The 19245-nt window shown below is 36.9% G+C and overlaps 1 protein-coding gene across 3 annotated transcripts in view; it reads right to left on the bottom strand.

Annotated features, from left to right (window-relative positions):
- Positions 1-9964: 9964 nt before the first annotated feature.
- Positions 9965-19245, bottom strand: part of LOC120005833 (DNA topoisomerase 3-beta) — a 28434-nt gene continuing 19153 nt past the window's right edge. For all 3 annotated transcript variants that reach the window (XM_038855681.1, XM_038855680.1, XM_038855682.1), the window contains 6 exons: positions 17615-17893; positions 15140-15308; positions 13662-13790; positions 13329-13541; positions 12487-12666; positions 9965-10783 (listed from right to left, as the gene is read on the bottom strand). In XM_038855681.1, coding sequence (XP_038711609.1) covers positions 10148-10783; positions 12487-12666; positions 13329-13541; positions 13662-13790; positions 15140-15308; positions 17615-17893 — 1606 coding nt within the window. In that variant the 3' untranslated portion in view covers positions 9965-10147. The remainder of the gene's footprint in view (positions 10784-12486; positions 12667-13328; positions 13542-13661; positions 13791-15139; positions 15309-17614; positions 17894-19245) is intronic.

The raw sequence follows: 19245 nt of genomic DNA, 5'->3' as shown, positions 1-19245 counted from the left end.
TTGCACAAACATTTGGTCAAGCCGGGACTGGCCATAGTGATCCCATGCATTTTACCTTTCTTGCTGGCCAAGTTGGGAATGGCCTTAGTGATACCATGCACTTTTCTTTCTTGCAGGCCAAGCCGGGAATGGCCATAGCGATCCCGTGCGTTACCTTTTACAGCTTTTTCAGTACAAAATTCGGTTGACTACATCTTTGTTTGCCTTTTATTTCATAAAAGACATACAAAGGGGGCAGCTGTAGTAACCGATTTCCGTCCGGCCAAAAAAATATAAAATACAAAAAATACAAAAATACAAAAAAAATGCAAGAGTCTGTTCTTCAGCCCACAAGTCCACAAACATGCAAAAACCCGTTTTTGGACCATAAGCCCATAAAAATTTAAACCCAAACCCTAATGCAACTAAACCCTAGAAAATATATAAAAATAAAGAAATTAAAAGATTTTGGAAATAAAACCTTAAAAAGAGAAAATGTGGCACCTTTTTAGGGTTTTGCAAAAAAGAATGAAAATACAAAAAGGGTGAGTTTCTTAGGGTTTCTAAAGAGAGAAGAAATAGGGTTTGGGGGGCTTTTTGGTAAAAAGAGAAAAATAAGGTTTTAGTCTCATAATACAAAAGGAAGAAGAGAGAGTCCCATGGAGAAAAAAAAAGAGGAGACACAAAAAACGAGAGGCAGCCACACGAAATACAGAGGAGAAACAAAGGGGTTTTTGGATTGGAGCAAAGAAGGAAGCGGCCGCACAAACAATAGAAAAGGAGAGAAAGAAAGTTGGAGAGAAAGGACAAGGCGCTCGTTCAATAAAGAAGGTTGGTTGGTTGAGTAGGTACTACCTACACATTTGACTTGCTTTCCCTTTTAGTCTTCTGGTTATGCTTTAGTTTATTGCGTGGTTTAGGTATATCATGTTTGGGCTTTTCTGTTCGTTTTAAGGATTATCTTGCGGCTTTATTTTTGATACAGTTTCCTAGGCTTTCAGATCGGTTTCATTTGAACTTTTTTATGTGTTATGGCATGGCTCTTGTTGTAGTAAGAGATGAGGTCGGTGATGGTGAAGGTGATTTTTTGTGTGCTCACTCTACAATGAAGTGTTTATACACAGAAATATATACATGTTGGGTTTTATCCGTTCTTTTGACCTTTCTATAATTTTCAGTTTGTTTTATGTTTTTGTTATTCAATTACGTATGTATATTTGACCCCTATGCTGGGTAATTTATTTCACTCATATTGGCATGTATAATTTGGACATTTGTTATTCGGATTATATTTATTTGTATGAATTACGAATGTGTAAGTTTAAATTGAGTGTGGGTCATTTCAATTAAGGAAATCATAAGTTGGTTTTCTTTATTGGATTTGTCATAAGTTGGTAATAATAAGTTAAATTGATAAGTGACATTTTCTCAATAGATCATTTATACCGTAAGTTGGTATTTAAAATTAAACCTATCAAAAGTCGGTAGTGCATTTTCATTAAACCTACCAAAAGTTGGTAGTGTAGTTTTCTTAGGCCTACCAAAAGTTGGTAGTATATTTCAAAAAAAAAAAACTATCAAAAGTTGATAGTATTATTCCAAACCTTTTTCCAAAACTATCATAAGTTGATAGTATTTTTCATATAAACCTTTTATCAAAACAATTATATCTTCCAAAGAGCAAGTTTCCATGAGATAGCCATTAAATTAATTAGGGTAACCGTTTTCAAACGGGAGTTGTGAGGTGCCTAACACCTTCCTCACACTCAATCGATCCCCGTACCCCTTTCCTCTGGTTCGCAGATCTTTACGGTGTCCAATTGCACCTTAAACCAATTGCTGGCGACTCTAAACATTTTTCATCCTCCATCGCCGGTCCTTGTCGTGACCCCGGTTGCGAGGTAAAGCCCGGGTCTCGCGGAAACTTGCTCTTTGCAAGATATAATTGTTTTGATAAAAATTTTGTATGAAAAATACTATCAACTTATGATAGTTTTGGAAAAAGGTTTGGAATAATACTATCAACTTTTGATAGTTTTTTTTTTTGAAATATACTACCAACTCTTGGTAGGCTTAACGAAACTACACTATCAACTTATGATAGTTTTGGAAAAAGGTTTGAAATTAATTTAATGGCTATCTCGTGGAAACTTGCTCTTTGCAAGATATAATTATTTTGGTAAAAAGTTTGTATGAAAAATAATATCAACTTATGATAGTTTTGGAAAAAGGTTTGGAATAATACTATCAACTTTTGATAGTTTTTTTTTTGAAACATACTACCAACTGTTGGTAGGCTTAACGAAACTACACTATCAACTTATGATAGTTTTGGAAAAAGGTTTGGAATTAATTTAATGGCTATCTCGTGGAAACTTGCTCTTTGCAAGATATAATTGTTTTGGTAAAAAGTTTGTATGAAAAATAATATCAACTTATGATAGTTTTGAAAAAAGGTTTGGAATAATACTATCAACTTTTGATAGTTTTTTTTTTTGAAATATACTACCAATTGTTGATAGGCTTAACGAAACTACACTACCAACTTTTGGTAGGTTTAATGAAAATACACTACCAACTACCAACTTTTGGTAGGTTTAATTTTAAATACCAACTTATGGTATAAATGATCTATTGAGAAATTGTTACTTATCAATTTAACTTATTATTGCCAACTTATAACAAATCCAATAAAGAAAACCAACTTATGATTTCCTTAATTGAAATGGCCCACACTCAATTTAAACTTACACATTCGTAATTCATACAAATAAATATAATCCGAATAACAAATGTTCAAATTATACATGTCAATATGAATGAAATAAATTACCCAACATAAGGGTCAAATATACATACGTAATTGAATAACAAAAACATAAAACAAACTGAAAATTATAGAAAGGTCAAAAGAACGGATAAGACCCAGCATGTATATATTTCTGTGTATAGACACTTCATTGTAGAGTGAGCACACAAAAAATCACCTTCACCATCACCGACCTCATCTCTTACTACAGCAAGAGCCATGCCATAACACATAAAAAAGTTCAAATGAAACCGATCTAAAAGCCTAGGAAATTGTATCAAAAATAAAGCCGCAAGATAATCCTTAAAACCAACAGAAAAGTCCAAACATGATATGCCTAATCCACGCAATAAACTAAAGCATAACCAAAAGACTAAAATGGAAAGCAAGTCAAATGTGTAGGTAGTACCTACTCAACCAACCAACCTTCTTTATTGAACGAGCGCCTTGTCCTTTCTCTCCAACTTTCTTTCTCTCCTTTTCTATTGTTTGTGCGGCCCTTTGTTTCTCCTCTGTATTTCGTGTAGCTGCCTCTCTTTTTTTGTGTCTCTTCTTTTTTTTTTTCTCCATGAGACTCCCTCTTCTTCCTTTTATATTATGAGACTAAAACCTTATTTTTCTCTTTTTACCAAAAAGCCCCCCAAACCCTATTTCTTATCTCTTTAGAAACCTTAAGAAACTCACCCTTTTTGTATTTTCATTCTTTTTTGCAAAACCCTAAAAAGGTGCCACCTTTTCTCTTTTTAAGATTTTATTTACAAAATCTTTTAATTTCCTTATTTTTTAGATATTTTCTAGGATTTAGTTGCATTGAGGCTTGGGTTTAAATTTTTATAGGCTTATGGTCCAAAAACGGGTTTTTGTATGTTTGTGGACTTGTAGGCTGAAGAACAGACTCTGACATTTTTTTGTGTTTTTCTATTTTTTCTATTTTATATTTTTTTGGCCGGACGGAAACTGGTTACTACACAGGCCTTGTTTAAGAAACAAGTTATTGACAACATTTGGCCTTTACTTGTTTACCCACATAAATGAGAGTCTAACTAACCCTTTAACCTAGCCAAATCTGAGTAGTTTTGAACAGCTTGGTTTGTTCACAGCCATATATATATGTTATTCTATTCCTCTTGTGTGAGAGAACTGACTTGGTAAGATTTAATTTTAGTTTTGAGCTGTCCCCCAGTTCCAGAAGTTTGTCAGTGGAAGTGTTACTACTTGCCTTCTGATGGTCAGAAGATTATTGGAATTTTTTCTTGGAAAAATTGTCAGAAATAATTTCTTCAAAAGTAGGTCCTTTGTTGCATTTCTGTTATTCGACCCAACTAATTCTTCAACTCATCCAATTGGTTTTAACAACGTTGATGATTGAACTTTTTTTTGGCACCATTCATTCAGCTCCCATTCTTAGCGGCTTATTTACATGAAGGGAGAAGGAATCATACTTGTTAAAAGATCAAAACATCTCATAATTCCTTTATTCTTCTTACGTGAAAAAAAAAAGTTCATTTTTAGTTGCATATATATGTGCTGTGCTTTGACGTGTGCATGCACTGAATACATGGAACATAATTAATATTGAAAAAACCATACTTGAATCAATGCTTACATCCAATATCCCATGTTTTCACCATATATCTTGCGATCGAGGAAGAAAAATGTTCAATGATTTGTGGCTCAACTATATATCTGAGATTGAATTAGTAATTAGATAGCGAATTATATCACTGTTTGTGTGTCCCTTTGTGCTGAACTTGAATGGTTGATGACAAAACATTGCAATTTAATTTTCATCTTTGTAAATTATGTTTGAGTGGATTCCACATTTGATATGTCACTGTTTCCTTGAAATTCACTTCTTTTCTTTATGAAATTGATTTGGCAGGAGATCTGGGCAATTTTGAACAATGAAATGCTGACTTGGCAAGAAAAAGTGAAGTTTGTAATTGGACTCCGACCAGCAATGGCCTATGTTGAGGCTCAAGATATATGGTTTGGCCGTTAAAGAGATCATGGATGAAAAAGCAGGTACATTGGATATCTTGAGCTCTCTCAATTATCCACTCATCATTCAATATTTCTAATTTTTTAATACATAAGTGTAGAGTTGTACATCATAAATACGAGGTCATTCATATTTTGTTAGCATAGATGGCTTCTTTTTTTCTTTTTTTTTTGTATGAACCTAAAATAAAATAAATAATATAGTAAGCATGAAGTAATTGAAATTGCTAAATACTAGATTAATCTAATACTAAAGAAAGTGTAATCTTAGTATCTCAAATGAACTCCAATTGTCACACACTGATTTCAATGTTTTTACATGATCTGTAGTTGGTATGTTATTATCCTTCCAAAGATATGACAACTAGTGTCGTAGAGGAAATTCTCGCTCTTGAGAAACTTGAGCATATGCATTTTTCATTGAGGTCCACATACAACAGGTAGTTTCCTATCCAATTACTAATCCCCTTGCACGAAGTGTGGGATCAACTTTCTTCCATGTAGTGTAGGTCAAAATTGGTTCCGAAGTAGTCACCATTTCAATGTCTTTTCCATCTTATCCGATTGATTTCTTCGTGACAATGATATTTTGTGGTGGTCCATCAGCTGTAAAGTGATCAATGATGTCTTGACTTTCTACTAGGAGCAAGGCTTGTTCCCTCCATGTAGGGTAATTGGATGAGTCTAGATGTGGGGTGATGAAATTACTTACATTGAGAGTGTGTAGGGTCATGTGTTTGTTTGTGTATGATTTGGTCGTGAGTTGAGGTTTGAATGAGGAGCTGATTTCAAGAAAGAAGCAATTGAAGAGAAGGAAAAATGATTGATTGTTTGTTCTCGTGTTCACAATTGCCTCAGATATCACGAATAATTTGACAATTTTAACAAGATTAATTGAAATAAGATAAACAATTATATTATTGATCTCATTGTAACAAACCAATCTATCCATCCATCCATCCAATTCTTCTTTGGTTGTGCCATCTCTTATACATGATAAAGTTGATCTTGTACTAAACTCACTATTCAAATAGATGTCACTGACCTTGTGAGGAATAACCACCTTATCTCCCCTTACATCCTTACATCATTGTTGTGAAACATTTGAATGGGATAATTGTGTTTCCTTTACACAATGGACTTTCAACTTCATCTCAAAGTTTTTCAATAGAAGATCAATACAATAAACTACACAAGGTGTCTAAAACAAATTCTTCCTACTCTACATCAACATCATTCCTTCCGCTTTATAAGTTGCATCATTAATTGTGACCACTTGTATAACATTTTTCTCCCCCCGAACTTCTCCAATATGCCATCCAACATCTCAAAAACAACTTGTTAACTGTTTTGGAGAACTTAGATGTATTAATTTATTCTAGAAAACTGTCTCTTTAGGCGTACGATGGATTAGGTTGGTTGTTTCCTAATTTGGAATATATCCGTAACATGTAACACACTGTCTAGCTATTAGAGAATTGAGAGCATTATAAAATAAAGTATAGATCCTATAAGACTCAATGAGTAATCCCTATTCAAGTATATATAGAAAGTAACTTATAACAATTGCAATGTTGAATTATCACGATGGGAAAAAGTCACAGAAGTGTAACATTTTTCCTCAAGGGATAGAAGAGCTTGAAAGGATTTATTGCTCTCGCCTATAAAACAATCTTAGTGATTTTACATCTAAAAATGCTATAAGATTTCATATTTAAATAACATATAACATCTAATTTTTTTTAAGAGGGTCCCTTATTTGAAGTTAATTTGCCCAAGACCCTCGAAGACTCAAGTATGTTGCCATCAAACATTAAATGATACCTTAGCATGACTCCTACAAATCTAAATAGTTTAATTCTTCATCATCGATGGACCGAAGATCTAGCCCCATCAAAAGCAATGATATGACATTTTTATTATTCTATTTTTATTTATTAATATATATAGATGGACTAAATAAAAATTGGAGAATTCATTGGGGTTCTCAATTTTGGAAGATACTTAATTTGGACGAGTCGAGAGAAAATGACGAACTAAACTATAACAGTTGCGCATCATGAACTTAGGTTAGTGCATATCCTTGAATAGAAAAGGGATCAAATGATCCTTTAAATCCAAATTCTGACCATATCTGCCCTCTCTCAAGTTTGTGGTTTTACGAATGTTATATCCCACATCCCTTGGCTAAGCCTCGTGATGTGGGTTTATAAAATCAAGCCCCTTCTCATATTCAAGAGGCATTTTTTCTTGGGCCGAAGTGCCGAAGTACCATTAAGTGATATGGTCTATGCAGACCCAATGTATTCATAGAAACCGATAAACCCAAAGCGGACAATATCTTGGATGTGAGTAGGGTTGGGATTTTCCAATTGTTACCAGGATTTGAACAGTCTCATTAATCTTATATTCATCTTGTTTCAATTTCAACTTTTGAAAATTATACGTAGAATACTGCGATCCTAAATAATTTGGTGCATTCTCGATCCTAAGTTGTAGCTAGGGTGATTGAAAATGGGAGTATTGAATAATAACTAATGCATGTCTTGTTGAGAGGGAGAGAGAACCAGAACTAGAACTAGAGGGGTAATAATAACCACTATAGAATTGAAAAGTTGCAGATATTATTGCTATATATATATAAGATGAAATTGTGCAAACAACGACATGTTACCCATAATTCCATTTGATAGAGCACTCGTAGTAGCATTTGATCCCCAACACCAACATTCACGTCTAGAAGGTTTATATTGTTATGACAAATTGGGAGACATACTTTGAATTCGATTGAGATAAATGCACCAATCATTGAAGGTTCCCCTTCTTTCTCGTGGATCAACCAACTCAAGTTGAAGCTGTTGCACCGTATGCACACGAACTCTCTCTCCGTCTCTGCAAACTAACATCAATACACATGCATGTGTTTAGAGCGCATGATGGCATTAATTCATATTGATTGCAACAACCATGAATAAAATAGATTTAAAAATCTCAAAACGGTAAAGATGTAAGTGGATCAAAGAAATGTTCTAGTGACAATTAAGGTGATGTATGGTATCACTTCCAAAAATTATGAAACCAAAAACTAAAAACAAAAACATAAAATATAAAACTGAAGATGAAAACATAAATCTGACTACCTGTTTGGTTGCGTATTTAAAAAAAAAATGAAAACATAGATATGATTCAATATGAGATAGTCATGCAAGATGTCGTAAAGATATGCTCTTGATTCAAAAAAAAAGTCAAAGTTCGAAGTTCGGCCCAGGCCCGACAAGACCCTGAAGCCTGCCTTGGGCCCGTAGACCACCCTGATGACCATCTCAGGCCCGTAGCCCAACCCGGTCTCAAAGATATTCCTGAGACAAACCCGACCCCGACGAATATCCCAGCCCCGCTGCCCGTCCCAAGTACGACCGGACCCCGAAGACCGTCCCGAAGTCGACTTGACCCCTATGATAGTCCAGGCACAGACCCGACCCCGGTGAGCTTCTCTGGACTAACCCGGTCCCAAAGCCCCCTCCGAGACCGACCCGGCCCCGAAGATCGTCCCAGGATCGACTAGAATCCGACAATTGTCTCAAGATCGAACTGACCTCAAAGACTGTCCTGGGACTGACCTTGCCCCAAAGACCGTCATGGGACCAACCCGACCCCAAAACCCACCTTGCGACTTATACGACCCCGAAGCCTGACTGGCCCCAAAGATCGTTCCAGGACAACCTGACGCAAACGATGGTCCCGGGAAAGACCCTACCCTAAAGACCTTCTCGAGATAGACCCGACCCTAACAATAGTCCTGGGACAAACCAATCGAAGCCCGTCCTAGGACCGACCCGGCCCCGAAGACCATCCTGAGATCGACTTGACCCCTATGGCCGTCTTGGGGTAGACCCGGCCCAAAGATCGTCCTAGGACATACCCAACCCCCACAACCGTCACGGGACGTACCCGACCCCGAAGCCTGTCCCGGGATCTACTTGGCCCCAAAGATTGTCTTGGGACAGACCCGATCTAGAAGATCGTCCCGTGACAGACACGGCCTTAAAGCCCGTCGCGAAGACCGTTACGGAAAAGACCCAACCCTAAAGACCATCCCAAGTTTGACCTAGCCTTGAAGCCCGTTTTGGGACAAACCCAGCCCAGAAGACCGCTCAGGACGGACCAAACCCCGACGATTGTCCTGGGATCGACATACCTAACCTCGACGACCTTCCTGGGAGAGACCCTGCCTCAAAGCTTGCCTTGCGACCAACACGACCCTGTAGGCCTTCCTGGGCCTGTAGCCCGATCTGAGTCCGAAGACCGTCTCGGGATAAACCAGACCCAAAAGCCTAGCCTAGGACATACCTGGCTTGAAACCCGACATGGCCTAGTAGCCCCGCCAAGCTCGAGACCGACCTTGGCCTCAAATTTGGCTTGGGACAGACCCACGTCCAAAGCCCGGGTTAAACCCCACCCAAAAATGAGAAAATGAGAGAAGGGTCGGTATACATGTCGTGTGAGATAGAAAGGAGATCGTCGCGTGCGTAGTGTTCTAAAAACTTTTGAAAACTTATTTTTTGTGTTTTTAAAAATTTTGAAAACATGTTACAGGTATTCATAGAAACAAAAATAAAAGAAGGTGGAAGAGAAGAAGAGGTCAAAGCATGCACAGTGATGGACACATGATATATACTCCATATGTATTGAAACTTGTGCATGGTTGACAATATAAACACCCACAATGACACTATCAAGCACGTGAGGTTGTGTATAAAATATCAACTACTCCATGTGAGTCTCACTTATGTGAGAAAACAAAGGGACAAAGCATGATGATACCACATGTGAATTCCGCTTACATACACTTTCCAGTTAAATGGGGTGTCTTAATTTACTAGATATTTTCAAGAGTGATTTTTGTCCCATTATAAAACTCTAGCACTACATTTTATCATTAAGTGTAGTTTCAAACACTTGATACAATGCCCATTATGAATGCTCTAACGTATGAACCAAAGTAAATTGAATTGGATTATTTAATTTAATTTTAAACTAAATACACGTGGCAGCTATGATGCACTTAAAAGCTGACTTACCTAGAGCATTTGTTTATTCCGTAATTCTACAATGTATATTATGATGAGTTCCTGCAAGACCCAGTTGTTTGTTGTTCATAAGACGTCATTGTCATCAACAACTAAACACATAAATATCTCTTCCATTTAAACAGACGGAAACCTTAATCAGTAGTTGAGATCAATTCTGTTCACATCCAATCCAACTGAAAACACAAGCAATAGATGCATTCAACAGTTCTGGCAATTTCAAACTTCCAAATGCCAAAAAGACAAGAAAAGGAAAGGAAAGCTCAGTTTAGAAATCTCGGAAAGACATTTTAGGGTCTACTTTTGCAGAACCCCGTCCTCTTCTTCTTCTAGTCATTCCCCTTCCTCTTCCTCTTCCACCCAAGCGTTTGAAAAACGACTTGCCATGCTTCACCTCCACAAGGGAATGAAGTAACTCGTCGCAAAGAATGCAACCAGCATGCAAGGTAGCTCCGTCTTCTAAAGGTGTAGTTTTCTTATTAAAGTCCACTTCTATGATTGTCGAGTCACATTCCGAGCAGCGTTCCCGTGTAGTGGAAATTCGATGAGCACCTTGAGGAAGGATAACAAGACAATTGCACATATTGCACTCAAGTCTCCACTTGGGAGCGCTTACTGGGTCCAAAACTAGTGTCCCCGAGCATTCTGGACATGCACAAACTCCTTGGGATATTAAAGAATGCCTACACGTTGGATGTGGGCAAATGAAGCATGGCATGCCTGCTCCCTTCCCCAGCTTCCCAGAGCTACCAATCTTAGTGGCACCAAAGAGTGTGTCTATGCCTTCAAACGGAGGATTATTGTAGCAATATGGACAGAGAGGAAATGATTTGCCTTCAGGACCAGACAATGAAAAGAGCAAAAGCTCAAAGTTGTCCAACGGGCAAGTAAGCTCCTTGTATAGCTGCAGAAGATTATGAAGTTGGTAAGTAGCAAGTTGTTTAAATGTGAACACATAATTAAGAAAGACATCAAGTGAGGAGATCAATCCCATTCAACATACCTCAAAAATCCCATTCAATGGACAAACTAAAGAACACTTGCACTACTATGCATTAAAAAAAAATTCTCCTCCAGCCGACAAAATACAATTAAAAGACTTAACAGTTTCACCAAAACTTATTGTACGCTTGCCACTCAGACTCTGAACTTTACATGCAATGAAAATTGTAAAATAGGCTATGAAATTCAAAGAAATAACGAAAATTATATTTAAGCTAATGCTTTATGAGCTGATAACCAGGTAGATATACACCAAAAGCACTCAAGGACACAAATATGATCAACATACAAAGCAACAATTCATTCCACATAGATCTTAACTTACTGCAAATCCACAAGAAGCAAACATCTATTCATATGGGGAGGTTAGCTTAACTAACAGGTTTTTGCAAAGCAATCATCTTTCCACAATTCCATGAGTTCACTTCACATTGATATGATTGATTGAATCTACTACTAGAATAGAGCATTCCACCCACATCTCAAATAGTCTTGGATCACCAGAACAGAACATACCCCACTAGTTCACTTGTTCAATCCTTCATTTGTCTGTATGGGAGCGAGAGAGATTAGGATATGGTGGTGCACCACCATTAGGAGTGAAACCACCCATAACCGTTTCTCATTTCAAATGAAAAACAACTTAATGGGCAGGTCAGGGTCGAGCCCATGATGGGCAAACCAAGCCCAATCCTATTGCCAACACCTGAAAATGTATAGGAAATTTGGTGAGTCATATAAACAATAAGGCTAGGGAAGTGGTGAATAAGCAAAGCACCTTTGTCGTGGTCGAACCAACGGTATCTAATGAGCAAAGCATCTCTGTCGAGGTCGAGCAAACGGTATATATGTCAAAGCGAGGTGAGGTAGGGCGGCTAAGTCGAGGCGAACAACTAAGTCGAGGCGAGAGAAGGCACTAAGGGGGCGAGGCAAGGTGAACATCTCAGCGGGGTGGACCATAACGCATATGAAGAGTGTCTAGTAAAAGGAATAACGAGTTGGGGACATTCATGTCTTTTTTTCTAGATTAGTCAAAGAGTCAACTTAACTTTAAGACAAAGGAACTTTAATGTAATTTAATTAATTTAAGTTAGTATAAAAGGATAGTCTTCTTAGGTTTTATGGTATCCAGAAAGTAATAGAAAAAAAGCAGCGCTTTGGCTAGAGTTTTATTCCATTGGAATCGGCTTATCAAGCACTCCTTGCTTTGATTGACTTGGGCTAGCTTAGATTCAGTTATATGAAATAATCAATCATATCTATCCTTATTTGGTTTGTTGGTACTTTCATTTGGATTGGATTCGGCTTGTTGTTGGATTCTTAACTAGGTCCTCAACAAAATTCAAGTTAAACAACCAAAAATATGAAGGTAACACAAAATTACACGCGTTTCTAAACAACTAAGACGAAAGCGGTACAGAAGTAGTCAGAACATTTCTATCATATCAAAAACCAGCAATTGAGCATGCATCTTACAAATACACAAGAAGAAAAATATCTACGAAGCAGCAGGAGAAAAATACATTATTTCATGTTTGAAAGTATCATGCATTTCAGTGCAAACTCAAGAACATATAATTAGTTAGTGACAACAAATCATATTACCTTGACTGTGCCCTTTTGAGGAACATAATAAACCTCCTCGCATGTATTGCAATATAGACGTGATGGCTGGGGTGAAATGTACTTCATATACCTCAGGCATTTTCCACATTTGCTAAGAAAACATCCTGAATCAGCAAGTGGTGAGAATTGAGCCTCGAACAGTACATCCATGTTTTCAATCTGCATTAAATCAGAAACTTCAACAAACATTTCATGAAGAATAATTGTTTTGAGCAGAAAAAAGAATATTGCACTAAGGAGCGACTTAGAAACTTACTAAAGGAAATCAAGCAACCACATCAAAGAAATGATTTTCATCTTGGGCAGGACTAGAATGAAATCAGGTATCTAGATTAAAAGCCACCTATGCCTGATAATCTGAAAAGAGGTTTCAACCCCCATGAACTCTTGTTTGTTCCTCTCCTTCCAAGCAATCAAGAAAATGGCTAACGGCATGTGGAGATCATATTCCTAGATATGATATATATGATGCACTCCACTTGTCTTGAACAACAGAAAAGGTACCCTTAAAATACTCAAAGTTCAAAACTAACAAAGAGACACATGGAAAAGTATATACCCTTAAAATATCAATATTTACTTAGAGGTGTACTACCCAACCGCTCCACCACTAAAGGAGCCTTGTGCATAGAAGTGGAGCCTTTATACAGAAGTTGTTTTAGCTTTTCTATGATTTAAGATATAATATAAGTGTTCCCTATTGGTGGTTGAGACTTCCACAAGCTACATCCAGATCTTATGCAAAAGAAATCAATACCATTTTACCAAATAAACTATTTGTATTTACTGGGAACAGACACAAAGTGACGACTTTCTTTAACCTGTTTAACAAAATAGATGTACTTCTGCTTGAATTGTTGTAGGACATGCTGCACAACACGAGAATGATCTGCCTGGCCTTTGGCAATGAGATTAATCTGTTGCTCAATAAAACTACGTATATCTGGTAAGCATAGATCTGGATCAATACATTGATACCCTCTTACTAGGGTGATCCCCAATGTAGTTGGAACCAATTTCCTGCCAGACTGTACCTGCAACTTGTACATGAAATACAATCCATTAAAAAAACATAAAAAATCATGTTATTTAAAAAGAAAAAATCCGATGCAAAATCCTAAAATAGATTATTTTTAAATTAACAATTTACAAACCTGCACATAGTTACGCTCGCATATGTTATTAATATGCACTGGTATTGATGCATCAGTGCCTATTCCATTTTTCTCCATTAAGGAAATCAGCTCACTCTCACTGAGATAGTTAGGAGGTTCAGTATTCCCCTGTAGATTTAGATATTAATCTATCACCAATAACATATAATATAGAAGATATCACATCATTCTACCTAGCAACATCTAGTAGTAACATTAATTTTCACAAGCCAACACCATATATGTAGAACATAGGAAATGAAAAGAATTGTGATGAAGTAAATTTGTCAACTAAACCTACTTCATCGTGCAGGTTTCCTTTTTTTTAGTGCACGTTTCCTATAAGTGCTTAAGTCAGTTTATGGTTCTACCCAAAAGACTTGGCAGTTAGAAAAAGCGTTGACAATGCACATGAAGCACCAAAAAAACATACTAAAATCCTGCTTTCATACAAAGCTTCCAAGACATCCACACAGAAAAAGATATAGATGCACTCACAAGATATGAATGCAGAATATGAGAAATACAATGCCAAATATTTAACCATTACAGGATTGGAGCAGATCCAGATCAAACTAAAGATATTAAACATGGCTTTTAGAATAGAAATATAACTTTATTTTTTTATTGAGTTATTAAAATGTGAAATTGATGAAAACCCAATATTTAAAGGTTGGTAATGTTAGAGCTGTTGGTATTTCATGGCTAAATACCTTCTCGGTATACCTTCAAATTAAAAAAGCAAATGGTAAATCTCGATGATAAACCTTTACTTTAGCATGGTCAATTTCTTTCCGCACCAGTGTCGTACATATATTTTAAAAGGAAGTCAGATCAGAACGTAAATGCTTGTTACTAACTAACATAAATCATCCAAAGCAAAGAACAAACTGAATAATATAAGTCAACTGCCCGTGTGTAATCCTGAAGTTCAAATTTTGGAATGACTTCTTTCCTTTTGAAAAATAGAAACCAAGGGGTGCCACCCAAAAACAAAGCAGAAAAACTAAAAGATACCAGATATAAAGTCTATTACATCAAATAGAAAAGATTCACCACTAAGAACAATCATTACCAATCCAAGTATGTGGATTACAAAACTATCTGTTTTTCACCAAATTGAAAATGGATATTGTTAGTTACAATTTTCCTTTTAAATGGTTAAATATTATTGGAAAAGTACCAAAAGGAGGCACAACCCAAAGGATTATAGGGACGCCAGATGTAGTGCCAGGAGAACATTGTAACAGAGTAAAGAAGCCCAGAACTAAAGACTAGTAAACCAACTATCAATGAGACATTGAAACACTTTAGAGCATAGAAGTCAAATAATTGCACCCTTTCAAATGCTTGGACTTTTGGAAAATTTTGAAATTGAGTGATGTAAGACAACATGACATATTTCCTCCCACGAAATCTTGAATCCTTCAAAGAGAATTACACTGAGGTAAAAGAAAATTATTCCTTTGAAATATTACCTCATATAGTTCCAGTTTTGTAATTTCTATTCTCTCGCCTTTCGATAGCTGAGGAAGATTTGTCTCCTTTAATGCCAACCATGGCATGATACATGTGAATCCTTGATCTGTAACATGCAATCCCATGCAATGGAAGTACTCACCACCACTGGAAAACTCTACCTTTGTCCTGTAATGGATCAAATGGTGTATACTAAAGGATGTATTTGATAGGAAAAACATTCAAATAATGATTAAAAAAAATCAATATAGAAGAGTTTAAGGAGGAAATTCAAATACTACAAGTCTACAAAGTAAAAATATACGAGTAAAGAAAGAAAATTGGCTGTCAAACACTGTACAGAAAATACAACGGAGTTGCACATTAAAATTCTTCAGAGTAGCAAATTAGGCTAAATATCAATGTATAGCATAGAGTTTTGAACATTATAACACGAGGAAAGAATAATATACCTTCCCTTCTGCTAAACATCAAGTCACAAGCCATAACATTAAACTACTGACCAAGGCCTAAGACATTATTCTGCTAAAAATAAGTAGAATTTATCCAAGAAAGATCAGAGGCCATAAACTGGCAGACAGATCAAAGGTCAATTCCAGCATTTATGAAGTATGACAGTCACCTTTCTGATAAATTTTGAAAAGAGATATGCATGGGAGTTGTTAGACTCAAATGTGGGAACTTTTAGCTGCAATCAGGCTTTGAGGTTTAACTTGCAAGTTTAACAGTGAAAAAGGTTATGATTATGTTGTTAATGGGAATCTCAAGCTATACATTTTAGATAGAATGGGTTTTGGTATGAAATGGAGAAAGGGATAGCAGCATATGCAACCACAGTCCAATTCCTAAGTCTCGTCATGATTATTCAACTGGTTGCGTTAAATGGGTGTTTTATAGTGTGTTCTGCAGTGCCCTGCATGGAAGAGAATGGACATCACCCTCGGAGCCTTAAATAATCCCAAAACTTTTGGAGTGAGGCACATTTAAGTTTTCAAGCTAGGGTCCTTTGCTATGTAGAAATGATATCATTCTAGTGTTTTTTTTTTTTTTTGGAGCTCGTACACAATTGTATTCTTTGCAGCGCGCTTTGGCTTGAGAAGAATCCTGGAATAATTTATCTTTTGCAGTAACAGAACATATTTATTCTAGCTAATTCATCAGCAGAGACATAAGTTTGGTATGTGAATCTTGTGCCTATGATCAATCGGGGGTTGCCACTAGGTGCTTCTTTCCAGAGTGCTGCAGGTTAGAGAATTCATTTCAGTGGAGTTAGCCTACGAATGGTTCTCACAGATAAAGCTATTAATAGGGTAAGTTAAATGAAAAGCACGTTCCATACTTCATTATTTACCTGCGTTTGATATAACTAGTGAAGTGCTCTCATGATGATATGACAGATGATACCACATTTCAAAGAAAAAAAATGCTTGTGATGCTGATGTAGGCTCCATCTAAAGGGAAATTTATTGTCCAAAAGAGGAAGGGGGTGAGAGAGAGAGAGAGAGAGAGTCATCACATGCTGTCTTATTGTTCTCCTAATATTTTTTATATTTCTACATTGACTGCACAATGCAACATTGTTATATATAGACTCCTCATTTTCTCATTGGCAAACCTATCTTATGCTTGAAATTCTGTCTCTGGGTGGGACCCAATATGGCAATACACACCAAAAAATACCTCTAAGTGAGAGTCTAGTATAGAAACAAACTGCAATCTGCTGAAAGTGAACGCACATATAATCCCACGTCGGTAAAATGAAAGAAAAGAAAATGGCTTATAAGAGAACAAGACAGCTTTTACTTATGCCTTTTGACATTTTCCTATTTTTGCTGTTGTTGTTGATCTTTTAATTTCATACATAAGACCAGGATAGCATGGTTTGACAGAAAGAAGCTGATTGTTTCTTTTGAAAAAAGTCCTGATAAGAATGCAACTCATCATGTTAGGATCGTGGTGTCAAGACTTCAAGAAAGGATGGAAAATGTGGGAGAGATGGAAATGTAACAGAGACACCTTGAAAAAATTTTACTTACTTAACTAGAACCAGAATCACCCCTGAGGATTTCAATTTGTATTTTTTAGTTTTACTGGCTAAGATAACAGACCAACAAATTGGTCTGGTTTTCAATTTTTCTAATTAACTACAGAGATCTGGACCACAAAGATCTACAATTGCAATAGCTTCCAATGGGCTAGACACCAAAAATGCAATCCAAACGGAAACCATATTTGTGAACAAGTAAAAGCAGGAGGAATGGAAAGGTAGTCCCCCATTGAAAACATCGTTATAAGACCAAAATATTAGAGCAAGGAGGCATCATGTTGCATTGCAAACATCATACAATTCAATATATTAAAAATGGTGTAGGCCAGGCAAAATAATCATTAACCTGGTAACATAAAATACCACCAGTTTAAGGAAGATAAGTAAACTACAAAATGCATAGACAAAACACCCTAAAGATTTTTACCTTATATACTTGCAATCAGAAGATACAGTCCCTATAAAATGTTGACAGACATACTGGTAAAGTCTCCAAGCATCTCTCCCTACAATATCCTCGGTTGCAGACCGCATTGGAGTAATTGGAGGATGATCACCCGCATCCGCTCCAGATCGTGGCTTTTGATAACCTTTAGAAAGCAAATCCCTTACACAATCACCCCATATTGAACTGTTTGCTAGTAAACCAAGTGTGCCTCTAAAGTCGAATGAAGAAGGATAGGCTGTACTCTCTGTACGGGGATAGCTGAAAAAAATAAAAGAGCATAGAATATTATCAAGCGCACTAAATTTAATGAAGTTTGAACTTGGAGAGTGAAGAAAAGAAACACTCATGAACGAACAAAGATCTTGAGAGTCGAATAACACGTTTATACCATAAACTATATTCCAGCACTGCACATATTGTCAAAAAACTCATTTTAAGGGTCTGGTGCCACTAGAAAGGTTGTCAAAGATTCAAATATCTCCTTTGTCATGAAATTTTTTAGGCGGCAAATAATATTTTCCTCAAGTATCTCTCTAGCGAGTTGCCTCCGACTAATTATTAGTCAACACCAATCACTCACTTCCCCTAAAGATAATATTCGAGATTCTAGAGGTCGGAGTTCTCATGGAAGTAGATGTCACATGAACCTTTTTTATATTCGAAATTCTTTTATCAAGGCACCAAGGGGGTCGCATGAACCTTGATGGTAGAAGAAGGATATGATAGGGACAAACAGGGTCTAAAAGGAACCCCCAAAAACCAGCTCATGCTCCTACATTTCACCTTTTTTGAACATGAAACACCCCATGCCAAGAGACGAATATTCAAAAGCTCTTCTACTATTAAACAGATCAATACTAAGTAGACTACCCTTCCTACTACATCTCTAACCAAATACACAACCCTACAAGTGCAGATTCGCCACCATCAACACTGGACAAAGTCGACACTCAGGTAATCAACTACTAATGGGTACTCTTATAGCTGGGCCACACAAGCAGAAAGAAATATGGAATGATTGAACCAAGACTTTGCTCTCTGACATAGAGCATTCATTTTGACACCCATAAGGTGCATCTTTTAGTGCTGCATATTTTAATACAACACTCACCCACAAGTATGGAATGAGAATATTTTTAATTTGGGAGGCTAGAGGCATGGAAAATATTTTTTTGGTGGTTAGAACCCAGGACATGGCACTTGGCAAAGATTCCCAAACCATGCGAAACAACATCTGATGCAAAAGGTGATCATTTGACACTTCACTATTACTCTTAACATTATATACGTTCTAGCTGGCAGAAGGGTTAATAGAGTCACGCCCATACACTCTCAGCACCCAAGGCCCAACCGACACCCACCCATATGGGCCGGCTGTACCCAAGGCCTCTCAGCCCATACTAGAAAACCTTGGGTACTAAGGGAGGCCCATACCTCCCTCTTATAAACAACACCTTAGCTCCCACATCTTTCGATGTGGGACAATCCTATCAATACCATCCCCTTCAAGACCAAAGCCCACGTTGGTCGAGCACCATGGCCGGCCACTCCGCAGGCACGGCCCCAAGTTGAATGCACAACAAGATCAGGCTTCGATACCATTAATAGAA

The sequence above is a fragment of the Tripterygium wilfordii genome, chromosome 9 (assembly GCF_013401445.1).
Source record: "Tripterygium wilfordii isolate XIE 37 chromosome 9, ASM1340144v1, whole genome shotgun sequence".
Lineage (NCBI taxonomy): Eukaryota > Viridiplantae > Streptophyta > Magnoliopsida > Celastrales > Celastraceae > Tripterygium > Tripterygium wilfordii.
This window is presented reverse-complemented; position numbering and strand designations above follow the sequence as displayed.